The following is a 23,527-nucleotide window of genomic DNA, read 5'->3' as shown; positions in this document are numbered from 1 at the left end:
ATTCCAAACCACACCTAACAAATGGCAAACAGAAGTATCAAACCTTTTTTTTTTTAATAATTTATTATTTTTTAAAATCAAACTAACAATTTTACATTACAAAGTGATGCTACACTACAATTTTTTTTTCTTGTTCTTATTTTTCCAATTTTCAATTCTTTTTGGACCAACGACAACTTGGCACGTGGCAAAGCTTCCTATGAAAACTTGGAAAATGTTTGGGACCCCCTTTTGGGGAGACCCCACCACTTCCACAGTGATGTGGACCAATGATGTGCTTGTATTTTTTTTTTTTCTTACTTAGACCAATTACAAGTGAGTGGAGGTTGTGGGGGTGATGTTTTGTGAAAATCTGAATCATTACTGTGAAAACTTTGGTGACCTTCCTCCCTCTTTTCTTGTTGTTAAAGTAATCTCAAAAAATTGTATGACATTACTTATGCAATAATCTGAACCACTGATATAATAGAAAATTGTGTTCTTAAAATATGATAATTTACCATTGTTAAGTAGTTTGGAGATAGGGAATAATCTGATTAATATAATTTATAATTTTTTAATTGTCAAAATATCACAAAATATGATTTTGGAAAAATTAGGAATTTTTTTTTAAGATTTGAGCCTTATAACAAAATAAATTCTAAATTTTTAATTTTATCAATTTAAAACTTAAGTTTTTAATTTATTTTTAATCTAAACCATTGTTCTATTTTTATTAATTAAAATCAATAAAAAATAGATATTTTAATCATTAGAGTAGATAAAGAGAATATTTTAGACATTTTATATATATAGTTTAATGATTAAAATAATTTTTTTTATCGATTGTAATTAACAAAAGAAGGCATATGATTTATAATGAAAATAAATCAAAATATTAATATTTAAATTGATAAAACTAAAAATTAAAAATTTATAATGTTTAGACTAAATTTTTGAGGTTTTTTTTTTTTTTTTGTAATTATAAATTGTCTTTAAAATTTCTACTAATAATTCTTCCTTTCCTCGTAGCTTTAACTTACTCTTGAAGTCTAGACTTTTTAATAATAAGTCTTTGCTTTTTTGTCTGTTACAAACCAAAAGCTGTCTCTCTGTTTCCTATTTTTTCTCAGGCGAAGAGCCTCCCTTCATCTGGTGAGCTTTTAGCATTGTCTTCTTGAGTTGAAAGACTTGAAAGCGGGTGCCTCTGTTTACACATCACATATCTTCTCAAGACACATCAATATTTACACTGTGTTTGGGAACTTAGGAGAGAAAAGAAAAGAAATGATTACTTAAGTAATAAGAGAAAAGAAAAGAAAAGAAATGATTGTGATTTCTCTCATTTTTGTTTGGATAAGGAAGAAATAAAAGAAAAGAAATGATTATGATTTCTCTCATTCTTGTTTGGTTAGATTTCATTAAGAGAAAAGAAAAGAAAAGAAAATATTTTATGTTATATTACCAAAATAACCTTTTTGTATTTTCAATCATTTTATTTTTTTTATTTTTATAGAGACAAAATTGGTATTATGAAAATATTAGTTTCTTTTCTCTCACAATCTCTTCACTTTTGGAAAGATTGAAAATGAGGCTTACAAGAGAAATGAGTTTCTCTCAATTTCTCTCAATTTCTTTCCATTTTTCTCCACTTAGATTATCCAAACAAGTAAGAGAAATGCATATCTCTCCATTTCTTTTCTTTTCTCTCCAAATCACTCAATCCAAACATAGCGTTAATTCACACTTTTAATAATTTAATAAATAATAAATTTGTTCAATACACACAATGTTCCATTTTTACCGTTAATTACACATCCCGCCACCGCCACCACCTGCAACCCAACTCTGTTGCCGGCGCCGGTGTTAGCCCCTCCCCCTTGCCCTCTCTTCTACAAGCCACCATTGCGATCTGCCCTTCAACCTCCCCCAGTTCGGATCTAAGGTTTCAGAGGCGAAGGGAAAATGAAGAAGAAGAAGGGAAAGAATGGTGGGAGAAGGGTATCGGCGAGAGGGGACTGGAGAGGGAAGTTGACGGGAGAGGTGCTGCAAGGATGGCGCAGAGGGGTGGAGAGGATGGCACGAAGCTAGTGGAGTGGCGGCATCATCACTGGCATCGGCTAGGGTTTGCAGTGGCACCATAGATCTTCCTCTCCCTCTCCATCACCACCAAAACCCCCTCCCACAAAAGCATGAGAGAGAGAGAGAGAGAGAGAGCGAGCGAGAGATGTGCGATTTACCGGAAGAGAAGATCGCGAAATCTAAGTTATGGGGGAGTGCTTGCGACGGATGGAGAAGGCGAGAGAGACGTTGGCGGCTGCGGGAGGATGCGGGAGAGAGGTTGACAGCGACAGGAGATGGGGAAGTCATTGGCAGCGGCGGAAGAAAGAGCTGCTGGTTAGGGCTTCGGAGGAGAGAGAAAAGAGAGACAGAGAAGAAGAGGATATTTTGGTAATTCTCTTTATGGACAGAATAGTAATTAAAAAAATGGTGTGGGATGAGTAAATTACTGATGTGTAAATAGAGGCACCCCTTGAAAGCGTTAGATTATCCCCACTTGTACATTTAAGACCCAAATGCCCCTCTTGGTGCTTCTGTGACCATTGAAGAAGAAGCAGCTCTCCATAAGTCTTGTTCACTTGGAAAACTTTACATTTTTTTGAAAAATATTTCAATCATTAAAATCAATAAAAATAGATATTTCAATCATTAAAATTAATAAAAATGATATTTTAGACATTTAACAAAAATAAATAAATAGCTTAGATTGAAAATAAATCAGAATATTAAAATTTAAATTGATAAAATTAAAAATTAAAAATTTTTATTTTTATTTTATTATTTTATTATAATTTGTCTCTAAAATTTCTAATAATTCTTCCGTTCCTCGTAGCTTTAACTTGACTAGACTTTGATTTTAATGATTTGTCTTTTGCTTTTTTGTCTTTTGCAAACGGAAAGCTGTCTCTCTGTTTCACATTTTTTCTCAGGCAAAGACCCTTCATCAAGTGAACTTGGCATTGTCTTCTTGAGTTGAAAGACTTGAAACGGTTAGGCTCTCCTCACTTGTACACTCAAAACCCAAACGCCCCTCTTGGTGCTTCTGTGATCATTGAAGAAGAAGCAGCCCTCTTGAAGTCTAGTTCACTGGGAGGACTTCTCTATTTTTTTGGGTAAAACTCAATCCTCTCATTTCATCTCTTTTGATTTTGTGGTAAAAATTGAAGGGTAGGATTTTCTAAAGTAAACACGTTTACGATGTATTTGGTTGGCTTTATTTGGTTGGGAGATTTGGAAAGTGATTTGGGAAGGGCAAGGGAAAATGGGTGTGAAATTAGGTGAAATGTAGGTTTGTTTTAAAAGTATTTTGTTCTTGGATGAGGAATTTTGTGATGTTCCATGTATGTATTTTATTTTCAATATTAGGTAATTTTAAAAAATCATGAAAATGGGATGTTTGATGCTACTACTTGTTAGATGCCATGCCTAGGGTTTTTTATCTTCAAAGTCTATGAAAAAAGGAGTACTCAAAATTAATTTATCTTGAATGGCATGTTAGAGTATGGCTGATTATCATAATCACCATGCGGATCGTAGGATCTTACAATTGTATCACCCCAATTGGGCCAAACAACCCGGATCTCATTAGGATCTTAAATTGTATAACCCCAATTGAGCCAAACAATCCGGATGACATTAGGATCTTAAATTTTGTAAAATCATACTACAATCATGATTCTACTACGATCCCATTACAACCAAAAAAAAATTGTTGGTATTTATTACTTACATATGTATGTCTATATGAAAAATTCTGCCATAAATCCCTCTTGAAGCATCTCCTCTAATAAATGTTAGCATAGAAGATGCCTTATATCAAATTATCATTTTTTTTAATGATTTTAAAATTATTTTGCATACATTATTATTACAAATAATTTTTCACTTTATTTTGCATTAAAATTAGAATCTTACAATTCTCAATCTGATTCTATGATCCGATTCATGACTCTCTCCCAAAGATCCCACATAAGATCCCGATTTTAACAACCTTGTGTTAGATGGTTGTTAAGATCGAGATTCTACATAAGATCCGTGTGAGGGTATTGTGGATTGGATTGGATCGGGTTGTAGGATTGGATGATCTTCGGGTCGTAGGATTGGATCGAAGATCATAAGATTGTACCTCCTATTAAAAATAAGGTAAAAAAACAAATAAGGATGATACATATTAAAATAAGGTGAAAAATCACAAGTCCTACACTATCCCACACGATCCTACTTGCGATCCTACTATAACACTGATTTGGATCGTTTTGACAATATAGAATCTTACGATCCTGCGATGTGCATTGCCATTTTGACAACCATGATGTAAAATGAAAATTTTGAGGTATTAGGTGTTTTATGCCATGTTATTGAAATGTATAACTTTTCTATACATTTTGGTAGATTAGGGCTTTATTTTTAAAGCCATGTACCTTTGAAACTTTATTTTAGATAAATTTTGTAAAGTATTTGATTTATGATTAAAGGTGTAAGTTCACATGATTAATATGCTTTGGATGATATTTTGGGAGATTGGATGTCAAGTAAGTGACATTTTTATTGAAAATAATGAAGTATATGAATTAGTGCTTGTCTATGTGCTCACATGCTTTATAATTTTCTAAAATGATTTTGAAAGTGAATGCTTAGGTTAGGCTTTATTTTAATGCTTATGTTTTGTTTGGGAAAAGATGAATTTTATTATGAAATTTTAAAAGTTGGAAACATTGTCAACATGTTTAGATGATTGTCAAATAAAATGGAATTTTAATCATGATTAAATAACAAGTTTGCAAGTTTCAAAACTGGAACTGTATTCTGGGTTATTAAACCCTAACGTAATCATGAACTTCTTCAATTGGTTTGGCTTTTTAGGTATTGACTTACCTTGTTTTAGTTCATCTCATTAGGTTTAGATATCCAGGGTGTGACATAATATGTGATATAATTAACAATGCAAAAATAGCACATGCTACTAAAAGGACTATCAGTTACAGAAAAATATATTTTTGTGCACAATTGAGGAACAAATAGTTTAACCCTCATGAAATAAAGTTTATTACTGGAACTCTAATGCGAAAGATAACTGTTGCACATAGGTCTCAAGGTGTTTAGATAGAGAATGATGCTTTGATTTAAAAAAAGAAAAGAAAAAAAAGATCGACAACCTTTAACTAAAATTTCATAAAAATAAACCAAACAATAAATTATATAGCATCAATTTTTAAAAATGAGACAACTACAAAACCCAAATTGTATTCACATGAGTCAAATTTAACTATTATCATCTGTTGGATTAAAAATGGAAACTTGATGGATATCAATTCTAAAAAAAGACAAAACAACTGGAATGGAGAGAATTTCACAGTTGAACACATTTTAGTTGATATGGCATTTACTTAGTGGTAAACCATTAACAAAGGAAAATGCATTGCATTAGTTTTTTTTTAAATAAATTTTTTAACCTAATACTACTTCGGTACTTTATTTTTTAATCAAATTTTAGGAGACCATATAACGCCAATTTTGCATAACTTTACTAAGGAAAATTCATGTCCAGTCGAACTTAATAGAATTTTTAGTTGTTATATATATGTTAGGATCTCGCTACGATATATTTCATGGTGAACTTTGTTACATTTTGTTTTGTATTATTAAAACAGCCATGGAAGCATCAACTTCTTCTGAGGCTAACTTTCAGATTCCAGCCATATCCCGCATACCACTTTCTGTTCCATCTGGATATGAAGTTGACTTAGCGATCTCATGGTTTACAAGGTAAGTTAGTACAAAAATATTGGGTTAGGAAGTATTCTTATGTGGGCTTTATTTATTTATTTGTGTAGTTTTATGTTTACAACTTATCTATGAAGGGCAAAATAATATTCATCAATGTTCTTTCTCTACTTATTAATCCACATGTGTCGTGCTCAGTGTTTCATTTTTATCCCATGTTTGGATAAAGAGGGTTGTGTAGCTTGAAAATCCCTGAATATGCAAATAACTGCTAAGGTATTACCTATAAATAGGGCTACAAACGAATCAAGTAGTTCATGAATAGCTCAAGCTTGGGTCATTTAAAGCTCTTTTGTATATGGCTTGTTTACTAAATGAATGAGTTCGAGCAAAATTTTTAGGTTCATTTATTAATCAAGTTGAGCTCAAGTAGACCAAAACGTGCCTAATGTAGGCTCGTGAACACAAATGCTATATTAATTAATATTCATTTTTAATAATATATTTTCATGAATTTAATTTATTTCGGTATTTATGTTTGGAGTTTTTGCTATTACTTACATTTTGCACGTAATCTTCTTTTTTCCTCTTAATTTGCATGTTAATTTAAGTTTTAATTTTCCTTCAATGCTCAAGCTTGACCTTGGCTCTTTTAAGTAATCGAGTGACTCGAGCCAAGCTTGAGTTTCACAAATACTAGATGAGTCAAGCTTGAGCTTGATTTTTTTAAGCTCCACTTAAGCTCAACTCAATCTTGAGCTTAACAAATTTTCAACAAGCCAAGATCCAGCATCCCAAAGCTTGGCCCGATCGATTTGCATTCCTATACAAATTTGTAAGGAACTCATTGCTCCTTCCTTTAAGCGTTTCAAAAAATGGGCAAGGGGCACCACATCAGCGCTTGAGTGTAGTAAAAAGAAGGCAAGGGTTTTTACTAAACTAGCGCAGGTAAAGAAATTAGTCTAGGATTGTAGGTATAGATTACCAATGTTGAATATATGAACACTAATAGGTAAAACCATGAAATTAGTAAATATTATGATTAGAAGAAAAGAATATAGAATGTTTACAAGTGTAACAATGTAGTAATGATGTAGAAGAAAAAGTTAATGAAATTTGTGTATAAAATTTACTAGGTGTGAAATCGGTCCGGTTTTGCATTTTTTAGATAGAACCGGTAAAATCGGATTTCTACACTAATAGCACCGACCAGACCGACCAAAACATGTAAACCGGACTGGACTAGTAAATTCGATTTCGGTTTGGTTCGGTGCGGTTTACCGGTTTGGGCATTTGTTTAAAAAAAATAAAATAATTACCTTCATTTTTTTTTTAAAAAAAAAATATCATTCTAATTAAGATATAAGGCAACAAACAACAACGTAATTGCACCAGACTAATTTATCAAATATCAAATTAAACAATAGTAAGAGGTAATGCTGGTATATTATTTGAATGTTCAGTAAATTCGGCATAATCAGTAAAATTCGATTCGGTTCGGTTTGATGTGAAATCTCCAAAACCAAACACTGAATCGAATTTCAGGAAAAAAAAATCTCAACACAGACTGATTATTTGGTGGTGCAGAAAACAGACCGAAAACCGGTCGGTTTGTTCAGTGTAGGTGTTCACCCCTAAAATTTGCCATACTGGAAAAGATACATAGAAATGACATAGTAATAATTGTAATGAAGCATCTTAAAGACAGGTAGAAAAAATATTGTTTTCATAGAATGTGCAAAATTGAAAAACAAATGGTGAAATCTAAGAAGTGAGGAATTAGAATTATTAAAGGATAAAATGTTGAAAGAAGCAACATAAAGTTTGGAAGTTGATGTGCTTAAATTTTGCTTAGTTCTTGACGCAAAATGCCAATTGGGTTGAGATTCCAATTGGGTTGTGTATCCTCGAAGACAAGCTTGTTCCTAACCTTCTGAATTGTCCACAAAATTGCAAATGCAATCACTTCCCATACAGCACTGACCTTTCTAACACTACCATACCATCATCCAAAGAACACTCAATATTTGACACAAAGAAATTAAACAAAGTAGGGCACCTACCTTCCATTGCAGTGATATCTTTCCAAATCCTGGATGAATTGTATGAAGATGTGCCAAAAGGAAGCCAGGAGTTGTTCACATTGCCTGATTTGCTGCAGATAATTCTCTTCAAAAGAGCATTCCTTTGTGTGCCAAATCTCCCCCACCATATCATCAAAAGACATTCAATTCATTTCCCTGATTTTTCTGATTCCCAATCCTCCAACCTCTTTACTTTCTGTAACACTTTCCCATTTGTGGTAAACAAATGTGATCATCATAACATTATTGCCCCTTTTTAATGCAAAGTGTTCCAATATAGCGAAGGGAGAGAGACAAAGTATTACAAGAGTGAAATAGAGGAGTTCTGGAGGGAATAGAATATCAGTACATGATCTAGGCTTTCTTCTAGTTGTGCTCTAGTGCTTCATGATTTAGACTTGTCATCTTTTTCAATAGTTCACGTATTTTACTTACATATATATGCACAACTTTTTATACATTCACAGAATACAAGAAATGTTTCGGATTGTGATTTTGTTTTGCACTAGTTGATTTGGGTTCCCTTCCCTAGTTTGGATATGAATGCATCTGATCTTAATCCTATCTATCATATGACACCTCGTATAGTTTTTTGCAATCTGACACCGGATCAAAAGTCGGTTCACTTCCATTGATTTCAAGCCTTGATGGTCTGGGAAAGCTGCAATCTGTTGAAGGAATGACTATTCAAAAAGCTTTTGAATTGATGAACAGAGTCAAACCCATTCAGGTGCCTTATTCTGCTTATAATCAGTATTTTGAAATAATTGTTCTTCTCTTGCACTTGGACAAGATCCATTTCCCACTTGGACAAGACATTATTTATTTATTTATTTTTTGATAAATCAATTGGACAACACATTATGCTTTCAATGATTGAGTAGCAATTAATGATATGAGGTACACTCACAACCAAGGTTTTAAATAATGCAACCAAGGTATTGGATAATGCAGCTGTAAAATTTTAAAATCATCAGCAGTGAAAAGAACTGCATAGAATTGAACCGACCTGACATATCATCTCTGAATCAGGTCATGAATCAGCTATGAAGTGATATATATCGTGAACCGGTCAATATGCATGCGATTTTTGTTCCCACTGGTATACCAGAGTGTATCGGTATTAAAGGCCAAAAAAACATCGTATCGGCTGGTATTGGTATATATCATTCAATATTTAAAATCATGTTCACGACATGTTCCAAAGTGATCATTGTTGAATCCCTTTGAATCATTTATATGACCAACTTGCCTATCTTTTTCTTGAAAAAAAGTATGATTTTGGTTTGAATAGAAAGAATAAAAGTCTCTTAATAAATCACCCACAAAGAACATAAGGAATATTATTTGCTAATCTTTTGAATTAGTTAATCATGCGACAAGGAGCTTAAATTTTAAGCAGTTATTGTCATGAAAATTATTTTCTTCAATTTATGTCCTCTAAATCTATTGGACCCACTTTGTATGTAGGATTTGGTCAAGCGTATAGTAACTAAAGCAGAGATGTGCAATGCTTTCATAAACAGTAATGAAGTTAAGGAATTCGAGCGGCAGCTGCAGACAGGTTCACAAATGCATTTATTTACTAATGATATTTAAAATATTGGTAATGTTAGGATAACCATCTTTTCTTGTCACAATTGGTTACCATCTTATTTGTCAGCATTGTATTAGTTTAATGGATTCCACTACTCATGTTTATTACCAATGCAGTATTGACACACATGAGATGTTAAGCAAAACATGATACAAAAATATAGTTATCATAGTATTATTGTTGCAATAATTGTACATCTTTCATAATACTAATTTTATATTAATCACATTTTAGTTTAGTTTAATTTAATATTAATCACATTAACAAAACCTAGGTTGATCAATAGAAATCCTACCTTAAACTGATCCTACATGTCCGAGACCTTTACTATATATCATGCTAAGATGAATTTTTGCTTTGATTATGTTTTGTTTTCTCCAAAGTGGTTGATTAATTTTGCTCATTGGTCTCATATATTTGTCTCTAGTAAAGTGATATGATTACATTGGTCTTATTGTTGGGAGTGCAACTTGCCTTCTCCTATACCTCTTCTACCCACTATGTTAGAAACCAAATGTTTTGATTTTTAAAAGTGAAAATTTTGTTGCAAAAGACATTTAGAGACCAATTTCCATCGTCATGAGGATAGTAGCTAAAAGGTTATCAAGAAAAGCCAAAAACAAGGCATTTAGCGACAAAATTTTGAAAATGTCACTAATAAATAGATTTTTAGGGACAAAATAATTTGGTCTCAAAATAGTTAATTTTTTTGGATAAAAAATTTGGTCTCAAAAAGATAATAATTCATCACTAATGTCTAATTTTGTTGCTGAAAATATAATGACACTTTTCGCAACAAAATTGTTTGGCCCCTAAAAAATGATTTTGTCCCTAAATTTTGGTCTCTAAAATCTTAATTTTTTGTAGTGACCGATTGTTTAAAAAAAACAAAAAAAAATATGTAAAGCATCACGGACCAGAACATGATGGGCTTATTTATCTTTATTTCTTCCTTAGTATGTATGAATGATGTTTCTTAAAATGAGAGAGAGAGAAGCTATATTTTCCTTTCTTATTGTCTGGATTAATGCTACCTTTAACATATTTTTTATTATAATTTGTTTATTGTTTGATGTGGTAGACACATAATGATTGAATATTAATCAAATTATTGTGAGACTCATTGGAATAGTGATTGTGCCACATCCAAAATCAAAAATATAATAAAAATTATAATAATTCTAATATTATTTATTATTTAATGAAAATGTGGACAAGTTTGTGTCTACTGGCTAGTAGTTACAAAAAAGAAAAAGCTAGGGAGTCTAAAAACTAATGTGAAAATTTATTAAAAAATAAAGTTTGCGGTGCAAATTTGAATTTAGTGTAATGAAATCACATCCAAAATAAATTTAGTTCACGTTTCAAAAAATTTATTTTTGACATTTTTTTTAAAGTAATTTTTTTGGGCTGTCTAATATTATTGTTCAAAAATATCATAAGAAAAGATAATGAATATATTATCTCACCTATTTAGGTGCCAATGGACCAGAGGCAATAACAAGCAGCAACCCGCAGACACAGGGCATTAGCTATAGTCAGCATCAGTCGTCAGGTCTCTCTAATTCATTGTATTCACTTTTATGATTTTAAATATCAATCGATATGTATTATATCAACTTATACATATCAGTTTTAAATTTTCTTGATATTGATACATTTATCGATTGATACATATTGACTTTTTTTATGTCTTGATATTGATACACTTCATTTTGCTAATGGTAATAAAAATTAGGGTGAAATACACTCATTGTCCTTGTAGTTTGCCTCTTATATAAATTTGGTTTTTGTAATTCTAATTGCATTGATTTTACCTTGACTTTATCACATTATGTCAATTTAGTCTAATTCATAACAACATTTAGAAATTGGACTGAATTCATAGAGTAAAATAGTCAATTCACTCTCATCAGAATGATTGAGGGGTTGGCATTCAATTTGAAATGGTCCATTTCTTTCTGGAACGAACTATTTTGCTCTAGATGGCTATTCAATTTCTTAATGAATATTATCGATTGAACTAAATTGATACAATCTGAAAAATTGCAGGGATAATATGTATAATTTGTCCTAAAAATTATTTGCATGTAGACTAGAAAAGTGTGATGGTCCACATCTAAAATAAATCTAATCTATATATCTAAATTTTTTGGTTTTTAAGTATTTTTTGGGCTATGTAATCTTATTGTTACAAAAATATCATTAAAAAAGGTAGTGAATATATTATCTCACCTCTTTAGGTGCCAACATCGTAGTGACAAATCTCAGCACCACCCAGCAGACGCACAACAATCTCTCGAGTCAGCTTCGGTCATCAGGTCTTTCTAACTTCATTGCATTTCCTATGAGTTTAAGGGCCTGTTTGGTAACCATTCTGTTTTTAGTTTATATTTACAAAATTTAAAAAACTATCATAAAAACTTGTTTGATAATTTTCTTGGTTTATAAATGGTTGTCTCAATTTATAAATTTGAGGAAAAAATGTAAACTCAAAAAATGAGTTTACGTTTTTAGTTTTTAATTTTTTTTTTCAATTAATTTTTTTTTCAAATAATTTTTTTTCAAATATATTTTTTTAAATAATTTTTTTTCAAATATTTTTTTCCCAATTAAATTTTTTTTCAATTTTTTTTTAATTAATTTTTTTTCATTTTTTTCAAATTATTTTTTTTCAATTAATTTTTTTTTCAAATATTTTTTTTAATTAATTTTTTTTCAATTATAATGTGTGTGATCCCATTGTCATAAATAAAAAAAATAAATATAAATATTTTAGGCCTGAACAAATTTATTTTTTAGTTTATGATTTCAAATTTTTTTAAACATTTTGTTCAAACCAAACGCATTTGTAATTTATGTTTTTTTAAAAATAAACAAAAATAAGTTTATAAAATTTTTGTAAACATAAACTAAAAACGTAAACGTTACTGAGCAATACCTAATTATTTGAACGATATGTCTTATATTGGTTGATACATGTTGATCTTTTCGTTTCTCGGTTTCATACATTCCAATTAGAGTGGTGATTCATTCCACTAATTTTTGGACCACTAATAGCTCTAATGAGCTTAAAAAATAAATAAATAAATAAACTCAAGCCAAAACATCACATCACTTTGGTGGGGGCCACTGTGCCACATCATTGGTGATGCTCTAGAGCTCCCAATTTAGTGCTCTAAAACATTATTCTTCCAATTATATATGGTAGTAATAAAAATTAGGGCAAAATCCAATTTACCCTTTTGTGGTTTGGCCCCATAGCATTTTATTGCATAATCTTTCAAAAATAGCCAAAGATCCCCTATGTGGTTTAATTACATTTTTCATCCAAATTTGATTGAAATTGTCATACATGTGCCAATTTCGAGAGTTGGAATGATTTTTCATTTAAATGAAATTCAAATAATGTTGTAAAATGACATTTTTACCCATGTATTTGCATAATGAAATTTTGCCCTGGTCGTCGTCGTCTTCTCCACACCCTACAAACCCTAATAACTAGCCTTTCCCTGTCGCCCCTGTTCCCTTCCTAGCTCTAGCCTTGATCCCCTCTCCCAATTCTGACCTCCCCTATGATCCCCTTCTCCCCTTCCCAGCCCCCTCGTCATGATCCTCCCAAGACATGTTTTTGTTCGGGTTTTCTTGTGTATAGTCAACATTTTGCATAATTTAGTCTTTTTTTTAAAAAAAAAAAAGAAAAAAAAAGAAAGTAAGATAAACTAAAAAAATTAACTTACATATGAAAAAAGTTAACTAAAGGCAAAAGAAAATTTGTCTAAAAATAGTTTTTGAAAAATCAAATCAAATCAAATAGAGCATCTATTTTGAAGTAATTTTTTGGGCTATGCAATATTATTTTTTCAAAAATATTATTAAAAAATGTAGTGAATATATTATCTCATGTCTTCAGGTGCCAACAACGTAGTGAGAAACCCAAGCATCAGCCCTCAACTGCACAATACCTTCTACAGTCAACAACAATCATCAGGTCTTTCTAACTTAATTGTATTTCCTATGATTTTAAATATTGAACGGTATGTATTATATTGGTTCATATATGTTGATTTTTTTGTTTCTTGATATTGATACATTTAAGTATACCAATTGATACATTTAGATTTTTTGATTTCTCAATATTGATATGGTGATTATAAATATTAGGGAAAAATTCAATTTAAACCCATGTGGTCTGGCGTCGTAGCACTTTACCCTTTTATCATTCAAGGGTAGCCAAAGATCTCCCTTAAGATTTTGGACAAAAGTGAAATCGTTATATTTTTTGTCCAAATTGATTGAAATTGTCACAAATGCACAAATTTCAAGAGTTGGAATGATTTTTCATTTTTAAATGAAATTCAAAGAGTGTTGTAAAATGACATTTTTACCCTTGTGTTTGCATAAGGAATTTTTGCCCCTGTTGTCTTCTTCTCCATACCCTACAAACCATATCTCTAACAGCCAACGCTCTATGTTGCACCTATTCCCTCCCCAGCCCTAGCATCAAGCTTAGCCCTGACCCCGACTTCCATTTCCGACCTCCCTTGTGACCCCCCTCTCCCCTCCCTAACCCCTTGTCGTGATTCCGTCCGCTATGAACCCCTCCCCGCAGCCCCCCAACCATGACTTCCTCTCCCCTCCCCGCAGCCCCCCAACCATGACTTCCTCTCCCATTCTCATCCTCCACTGATCCACTGTATATAACTGTATATATATACATCTATCTGTGTGTGTTTTATGTGTGTATATTGTGTGTATATATGGTTAAATTAAAGTTTAGGTTAACAATTTTAGAAAAAAGGTTAAATAAATGGTTTAATTTAGAAATTATATTTAAAGTTTAGGTTCATTGCCCTTTTAGTTTGCATCTTATATCAATTTAGTCGAATTTATAACAATATTTAGAAATTAGATTGAAATCAAAGAGTAAAATATTTTATTTAATCTCATCAAAATGATTGAGGGATTGGATTTATCAACAAAAAAAAAATGATTGAGGGATTGGCATCCAATTTGAAATGGTCTGTTCTTTTTGAACGGATTATTTTGCTCTTGATGTCTATCCACTTTTTTTACGAATATTATCAATTGGACTAAATTAATATAATTTGAAAAATTACAGGGACCATCAGGTATACTTTGGCCTAAAATTTATATACATATAAGAAAAGTGTGATGGGTCACACCTAAAATGAATCTAATCTATACATCTAAAAATTGTTTTAATTAATTTTTGAGCTATGCAAAATTATTGTTACAAAAATATCATTAGAGAAGGTAGTGAATATATTGTCTCACCTCTTTAGGTGCCAACAACATAGTGACAAATTCGAATAGCAACCTACAAACACATAACCCGCTTCTCTAGTCAGCAACAGTCATTAGGTTTTTCTAACTTCGTTGTATTTCCTATGATTTTAAATATCAATTCGTACATTATTATTATTATTATTATTATTATTAATATATTTTTGTGTTTGTCGATGTTGGTACATTCTAATATACCAATCGATGTGTCTAGATATTTTGATTTCTCAATATTCATAAATTTCCGTATATATATGGCGGCAATAAAAATTAAGGAAAAATCCAATTTTACCCCTTTGTGGTTTGTCCCCGTAGCATTTTAACCAATGTTTTGAAACCCGGACAAAAGGGACCGGGTGGACGGGTCACCGGTTCAACCGTCGGGTCAAAGCGGTCGAACCGTGACGAATAATTAATATTATATAATTAAAAAATATAATTATAAATTATAAACAAATAAAAATACATATAAATACTCAAATAAAAATAAAAATTGTTGTATAGTATTTATTAATAATATTTAATAAAGTCATAATTGATAAAAAAAAAAAGTTACTTGTTTTAAAAAAATTAAATTTTTTAAACACAATGGATTTTGTGTTAAATAATATTTGAAGTTTAGATTCATTGCCTTGTAGTCTCCCTCTTATATCAATTTGGTCATTGTAATTCTAATTGCATTGATTTTACCTTGACTTTGTCATATTATGTCAGTTTAGTTTAGTCCAATTCAGAATATGTATTTTGCTCTTGACGTCTATTCAATTTCTTAACAAATATTATCAATTGGACTAAATTTATACAATCTGAAAAATTACAGGGACTATAGGTATATATTGGCCTAAGGATTATATGCATATAGACTAGAGAAGTGTGATGGATCACATCCAAAATGAATCTAGTCTATACATCTAAAATTTTTATTTTTAAGTAATTATTTTAAGCTATGTAATATTATTGTTACAAAATTATCATTAAAAATGATAGTGAATATATTATCTCACCTCTTCAGGAGTCAAAAACATAGTGAGAAATCCCAGTAGCAACTTGTCACACCCCAAACCCGGACATGACTGGCCGTGGACCACATGGCCTTAGCCCAAGGCACATGTAAGCCTAAACATGAATCCATAATCACATAGAATAAATGTAACAATAGTTCAGAAATAAATAAATCAAAACTCAATCCAGTGACATGTCACAAGTATAAACGGGCAAAACCAACCCTAATAAATATCATCCGTACAAATGGGACACAAACAGTCCACATAACAAAAAAATTCTAAATGAATCTCAATCAAAAAGTATGCACAAAATTGATACAACAATCCGGGGAAAAAAAAAATGAATGTCCTAGAGGTCAATGCAATTGAGTCCCCGCTACGTCATGAGTCCACTCTAAGTCCTTCTATCACTTTGAAATGATAAACAACTAAGTCAGCTGATAGCTCAGTGAGCAGAAGCATGGATAGTAAATATAGTTTTGAAAACAAGGTTCAATTCCAAAATAAGATATATATCACAAAAACTAGATTAGCATATAGTTTTGATAAAGACAATATGTTTCAAAAAGAAGATTCTATAGTTCAACAGTTAAAAATATTCATGTCTCTCAAGAACATAACAAATGACATTCTAAACTTAAAACAGATTACAAGATGATCATCAATAATTTGGGTACCATGATTAACAAGTTGCCACAAGCTTTTCAAGGCAATAAGCCTGTTGGATCCAATATCGAACCAAGAATCATCCTCGGGGTGGCAATCCGGGCCTTTTCTCTAAGATGATCCGATTTAAGGTCACGTAGCCTAGCCCGGGTCTTTTCCTTACAATCGTTGAGCACTAGAGTCATCACAGCCCAACTCGGATTTGTTCCCTGATGGCTAGAATCACCACACACAATAGAATAAATTTCCTGGACTTTTATATATAGATGGTCCCAGTAATCAATACAATTCAGTTTCGCAAAACATGATAGTTCACCATTATAAACATGAGACTATTTCAAACAATTTACTGAATGCAAAGTTTACACATGTTTCAGAAATAATTTTATTCCATTGATAATATAATAATTTTATCAAAACAGTTTAGTCCTGAAACAACAATTTAATTTTCTAACAGTTCAGGGTAAGGGAACATTTATAAAAATATGTAACATGCAACTACTAACCTGAAAACGGAATAATATAATCCTTGAATAGAGTATAAAAGTCCAACTAGTGCCCTGAACCAAGTATGAAAACTACACGCCATTACTAATTTAAAATACTAAAAAGAATAAGAAACTAAGTAACTAAGTAACTCGAAGCTAAAGCGCACTAACACGGCTCAACCCAACTCATCGTTACTCTTAAATAATACCTAAGTTCATGTTCTTCAAGGTCTAAAATTACCCAAAACATGGGTTTAGATTAAAACTTAATTAAATATGACTTTGAGATAAAATAGAATTTTAAACAGGTTTTCTCAATCTATTCTCTAACTTTGAAAATTAAAAACCCACTCCATGCTGTTAAAAAAATTCCAAAACCCTCCAGATATCAACTAATATATCCTAAGTTTTAAACCCAATTGGTTTAACTTGATTTGCTTATCAAAATAATTTTTTACAATTAATTATGTCCAAACAGGTCGCTTACTGCAGCACTTTAAACAAATTGACGGTTCTCTTAATATACACGAGCAATCAATGCAAGGCCAAAAATGTAAGAAACTAGACTCGTAACCGGTTCTAATGACACTGATTTGATAATTTTCAGATTTATACTCACTTCCGAAGTTACTATTAGTACTAATTTTCTGGACAGATTTGAACGCATCAATTTATATAGTTTTTGACTCCCAAAAATTATAAGAAAATTTTGGTATGAAATTCAATATGTAATTAAGCTACTGTTAAAATTTCAACTTAAAATTCGTTCGTTTGATATATTTCCTTCACCTCTATTCATGATTGTACTATATAGCAAATAACATCAACAGTGAATATTAAATATTAGATGAATATTAACCCCTCCCCTTGGTACCATCTCCAACTCCCAGAGTCAATCCACGGCTAGGACATACCAACATACATAAAGTAATATACATAGAATGTTTACCTATTTATGAGAGTTCCTTTCCCTCAGATTTCTTCAACGATTCTCCTCAATTCTTTGCTACTCTCTGTCTCCCCCTCTCACGGCTCACGGTAACTTGGAGAGGAAAATAAATAATAAGAAAAGAAAATATACTTACAACCTATGTTACCAGAAAATGCTAATATCCTAGTGAATTACGTATTGGTACACACGTTCCAAAACATGGTATATTTTCGTTCCAAAACGATAAATTTAGTGATCTAAAGCGATCCCGAAATTTTTTTCCAATATATTACCTTAAATGTTAACTTTAGGAGAAAAAAAAATCAAATATATGAACTAAAATTTAAGGCGAGTTAAGTTTTGACAAGACAAAAAATCAAATATGGGTCATAATTTTCATAGAAATGATTTGCTACATGAAAGAACAAGAAAAAATTTTATTGGATACTTAATTGTTAAAAGAAAATTACTCTAGAAGTACCTTAAATTCTTAAGTGTAATACTATGAAGCACGGACACCTCTCCGAGGGCTTCGTACCAGTGTCGGACACATGTCGGACACGGACACGCGTCAGATACACGGTGGACATGTGTCCGACATGCAGCAGAGAGTGTCCCATTTTTTTTAAAATTTTTTTTACATCCTGACATGTTATAGACACTTTTGGGACACGTTCGGGGGTAATTTCACAATTTACAAAACTTTTTGGGGTGCGATTTGTAAATAAGTAAAAACAGAGCAATGTCTGCCCTAACTCGATTCGAACTGAATAGAAAGGGAGAACAAAAGAGAAAGGGAGAGAAAGAGAGACCTATCGCTCGTCGTTTGTCTGCGCTCCTCGTCGATCGTCTCTTCTCGTCGGTCGTCTCTCCTCGTCGGTCGTAACTCGTGTCTCGTCGTCACTCGTTAAGGTACATGTTGCTCTTCTTCATTCTTCTTCTTCTTCATTCTTCTCTCTCTCAGTCGCTCTCTCTCTCTCTCTCTCTCTCTCCCACCCTCTCTTTTTGATTTTAGTTTTTCTTTTATTTTTTCTTTTATATAGTGAGTTATCTTTTTCTTTTATAATGAGTGATCCCTCTCTTTGTCTTCAAGTGATCCGTCTCTCTCTGTCTTTTATTTTTTTTTCTATTTTCTTTTTTCTCTCAGCTGTGCCTATATTATTTGAGTATTTTTTTTTGTGATGTTAAATCAATTAAATGTTTATTTTTAATAATTTTAATAGTGTTATTTTGTATATTTTATTACCTTTTAATGATTTTTTTATAATTTTATGACATATAATAAATAAAATTAATTATATATATTAAATGTGTCCTCAACGTGTCGTGTTCCCCATTTTTTGAAAATTTGCGTGTTCGTGTCATGTCCGTGTCGTGTCGCGTGTCCGTGCTTAATAGGTGTAATATATACAAGTCTACTCTTATCATATCACATTTTAGAGCATATAGCGTATCACGTTCCAGTTCTCGTTCCGTGTACCAGAACGATCCACGTTTTAAGTAACATAGCTTACAACTAGGGTTTTATTATCTATATAACAAATTCCCAGAAAACCACTCGTTAATTATTTTATTTTGTTTTGTAATACCTTGTCCTATGAGTCTAATTAAAATAACATTATATTTGATCAATTATATTTAGTACACTTTTTTTTATACACATATATTATTAAAACCTCATATTTTCATTATAAACCTACATCATAAATTTATTTAAAATTTAAACTTAATTAAAATACATTCCAATAATTAAAATAAAATACAACTATAAGATCAAAATATGCTTACTAATTTATCCCCTTTTTTTTTCTTAATAAAGTACTAATAAAATTTTAATTCACTTAATTAAATAATAGTTAAAATTTCAGGTTTTACACAATCCACAGACACAAAACCACCTCTATAGCTAGCAACCGTCATCAGGTCTTTCTAACTAAACTCGTATTTCTTGTGATTTTAAATATTGAATGATATGTATTATGTCGGTTGATACATATTATTTTTTTGGTTTCTCGATATTGATACATTCAAGTATTCCAATTGATACATATTTGACCTTTTGATTTTCAATAGTGATACATTCCAATATATATGGTGATAATAAATTTAGGAAAAAATCCAAATTACCCCTTTGTGGTTTGGCCCCGTACATTTTTGCCTATGTGTTCGCCGAATGAAATTTTTGCTCCTGTTGTTTTCTTCTCCATACCCTACAAATCCTAACGCAAACAGCCAGCCCTAGCCCTGACCTGCTCTCCCATTTTCGACCTCTCCCTTCCCTCCCCAGCCCCCTCGTCGTGATCCCCTCTCCCATTCTCATCCTCATTTCACCCACCATATATAATTGTATATACATTTTTGTGTATATGTATGGTTAAATTGAAGTTTAAGTTAAAAATTAAAAAAATAGGTTAAATAAAAATGATTTAGTGTTAAATAATTGGTTTAAGTTAGAAATTATATTTATAGTTTATGTTAAAATTGAAAAACTAGGTTAAGTAAATAGGAGATAGGTTAAGTAAATAGGATTTAGTGTTAAATAATTTCTTAAGTTATAAATTATTTTTAAAATAATTGGTTAGGATTTAGGGTCAATGAATTTGATTTGGAAGTTATTTTTTTTATTTTTAAATAAAAGAGACTAAGAATAGGAGGAAAAGGAATAAAACATAGGGTTGTTGAGGTAACTTTACACGACGTTTGCAGAGTTGACATTTACACCTTAGTATGAAACCTTATGGATAGTGTCCGGCTATTTTTGAATAATATGGTTTAAGCGCTACATACCAAACCACAAGTGGATAAATTGATTTTCCCCCAAAAATTAGGAGCAATGATTCATAGCTCTAAATTTGGAGCTCTAACAATGGCTTTAATGATGTGGCATGGAGCCAAAAAAAAAAAAAAAAAAAACAACACAAACATCAAATCATTCATGAGTGGAGTCCATTGCCGCATAAGTAGAGCTCTCATTAGAGCTCTACTTTTAGTGCTCTTAAACATTTTTGAAAAATTATGTGTATATTGACCAGTTCATAGTCTTTTAGTCGATTCAGGACTTGATTCATTACCAATAAAGCCAGTAGCCAGCTAGAATGTTGCAAACCGCTTTTCCCAGTTAACAGATTTTTAAAAATTTAAGACTGAATCGCCTGATATCTCTCGCTACACCAATTTCCGATATTTAAAACCGTGATTCCTATGTGAGATTGTGACTTTGTGAGTGACTAAAGACTGTTTCATGCAAAGGCCAAACAACAAAAAGAGAAGACTGTCTTCTAGCATTTTTGTGAGAAATAATAATAAGTTTTTATAAAGAGTATTCATGGTTACAATTTTTGGCTGAGAAAAGGAATCATTGTTATTTTAGCATTAATTGCTATCTTATTGATTAGCCAATCTGTATTTGTTGTATTTGTCGGTACTTCGTTATGGATTGGATTAGTTTTTCTACTATGCTCTTGGAGTAATGTTCTATACCTTATGTTACCGCCCCTCTTTTTTTTTCCTTCAATGCTTGCTATATATCTCTGTTTGATATCATGAAGGTATGACAATGATTTTTTAACAAAGAATCAATCTTAAATATCAACAGTGATACAAAATGGTGACAAAAAAAAAAAAAAACCAGTATAGCATTTTCATTTTTTTATTAATTTTTATTCATGCAGCTCAACAGGAAAGTTTTGAGCCCGGTGCGTGGGAAAAGTTCCAGGAAAGTTTTGAGCCTGGCGCATGGGAAAAGATCTTATTGGAATTCTTTAGGATTGGGCAGACGATATTCATGGCATTCAAGTCCTTCTTTCAGAAAGATGGAGGTGGAGGTGGAGGTGGCGGTGGAGGTGGCGGTGGAGGTGGACGTGGTGGAGGTGGATGTGAACAGCCAATTGACGAGTATCTTGAAGTGGCATTCCTCCTTTCCATTGTGCTGATGTTGGGTATACGACTAATTCGCTTCTGGGTCATGCGATGTTAGTATACTACTACTGCTACACCGCCTTGTCATTTGTTATTCATAAGTCTGAGAATGCAGAAACCAAACAAAGAGCTGGACACGAAAATTATATAATAGAGAGGATTGTTTAGAAGTGGATCCTTCTGTCCATTCATATATTTTGTTGTCCAATTTTGTGTCTGATTTCTGTGCTTTTGGACTTATTTGCCGACGTGCGTGGCTGTGCTTTGTTGTCATAAAACAGTAGACAGTTTTACCAAAGGGTGACATGCACCTCTAAAACATGATGGTTTGTAATTTTATTATGCCCTAAATGCTTGGACTTTCTAGTGTGTTTAAAGTCCATTGGGACTTATTGCTTGTTGCTGGGTTGTTTGTTCACCCTTTAGGTTTGTGCTTTACAGAGAGCTAACTCTTTGGGTTGTTATTCACCCAAAAAAACTTAATTGAGTGTCAAATAATAATAATAAAATACTTAATAATAATAATAATAATAATTAAGTGTCAAATGGTTTGTTGCTGGGTTATTTGAAATACTTAATTTATCAAATAATAATAAAAAAATAAAATAAAATAAGTAGTAGAGACTAGATCAAGTGGGCATCATGCCATATATTTTTTTTTCGTGAAAAATGTTTGAAACACACTTAATTTATCACTCCTAAAATCATCTCTAATGATATATTTGATAAGTGTCAAATTTTAATTTGTCAAACATTTCATTATTTGGGGTCTAATCTCAATATCACATTATTAAAAGTTATTTAAGAGTAATAAATTAAAGAGATGTAACATTGTTATCTTGTTTTCTTGATCTTATGCATATGCCTCCCTTCTCTTTATCTACTTTATTTCACTTCATAAAATCATGACAAAATGGACCAATCATATTTGTTACATAATCAATCCTTAGACTCTGTTTGTTTGAAAAGATTTGACGAGAAAATAAAAAGGAAAAGGGAAATAGAAAGAAAATGAGAAAGAATTGTAGGATTCACATTTTAAGTTATGTTTGGTTGAATTGGAAAATGGAGAAAGAAAAGAGTCTAAGTGAATCCAAAAGATAAAAAGTGAAATTGTATTTTCCTCTCACTTTTTTTTTTTGTGTGCTTTCTATTATAACCAAACAAACAATGAGATTGCATTTCCTTTTTCCTTTCCATTTCTCGCATCAAATCCATCTACCAAACATAGTCTTTGTCTACCATTTTATTACCTACCACCTTAGGTTGTGTTTGGTTGGAAGATTTGATGAGAGAAATGGAAAAGAAAAAAGAAATGCAATCCTATTTTTTGTTTGGTTATAATGGTGAAAAATCTAAAAACCCTCGAGATTGATTCGTGATTATGTTTCAATTTTAAACAGTGAATATCAATGCCAATCAAATAATCAACAATAAATTGGCACAACGATTTAACGTGAAAAAAATTACAATTGAAACACCTCTAATTGTAATTAAAAAAAATCACAAGTTAAAACTACAAAATAATCTACTAAGAAGACAAAAAGGAATTACATACGAGTACCCTTAATTACTTTGCAAATTTATGCTCAAATTAAACCAAACTCCATGTGCTTCTTCCACCACTGTTTTCACCTTGGAATTGCTTTGCCCAATATTGAATCTACAACGCCAATGTCAAATCCACGACGATAAGCCACTTCCGAATCCACCAAAGCTTCAAGTCCAAATTTTTCGAAATTCACCAAAGAACACCTCTCTCTTTTATG

At 31.5% G+C, this 23,527-nt stretch overlaps 1 protein-coding gene across 5 annotated transcripts; it reads left to right on the top strand.

Moving 5' to 3' along the window:
• The first annotated feature begins 2,849 nt into the window (after positions 1 to 2,849).
• On the top strand, positions 2,850 to 22,155 carry LOC114315611 (uncharacterized). 5 transcript variants are annotated; one of them, XM_082916517.1, is made up of 8 exons: positions 2,850 to 3,152; positions 5,691 to 5,805; positions 8,436 to 8,577; positions 9,318 to 9,411; positions 10,922 to 10,999; positions 11,703 to 11,765; positions 13,358 to 13,435; positions 21,512 to 22,155. In XM_082916517.1, exons 2-8 carry the CDS (start codon positions 5,693 to 5,695, stop codon positions 21,814 to 21,816), a joined length of 873 nt encoding a protein of 290 aa, XP_082772643.1. In that variant the 5' UTR covers positions 2,850 to 3,152; positions 5,691 to 5,692; the 3' UTR covers positions 21,817 to 22,155. The 5 variants fall into 5 exon arrangements, with proteins under 5 accessions (XP_082772643.1, XP_082772642.1, XP_082772645.1 ...); XM_082916516.1 differs by having other exon boundaries at positions 11,688 to 11,765; XM_082916519.1 differs by lacking the exon at positions 11,703 to 11,765.
• The last annotated feature ends 1,372 nt before the right edge of the window (positions 22,156 to 23,527 follow it).

This window comes from Camellia sinensis, chromosome 2, assembly GCF_055761805.1.
Source record: "Camellia sinensis isolate YWXY chromosome 2, ASM5576180v1, whole genome shotgun sequence".
In the NCBI taxonomy this organism is placed as follows: Eukaryota; Viridiplantae; Streptophyta; class Magnoliopsida; order Ericales; family Theaceae; genus Camellia; species Camellia sinensis.
The sequence above is the reverse complement of the archived record's forward strand: the minus strand, read 5'-3'. Positions and strand labels throughout refer to the sequence as shown.

Coding starts and splice junctions, on each gene's coding strand:
- LOC114315611 (XM_082916516.1), top strand. CDS start 5,693: ATGGAAGCATCAACTTCTTCTGAGGCTAACTTTCAGATTCCAGCCATA. Junction 9,412..10,921: donor CGAGCGGCAGCTGCAGACAG/GTTCACAAATGC, acceptor TCACCTATTTAG/GTGCCAATGGACCAGAGGCA. Junction 11,766..13,357: donor GAGTCAGCTTCGGTCATCAG/GTCTTTCTAACT, acceptor TCATGTCTTCAG/GTGCCAACAACGTAGTGAGA.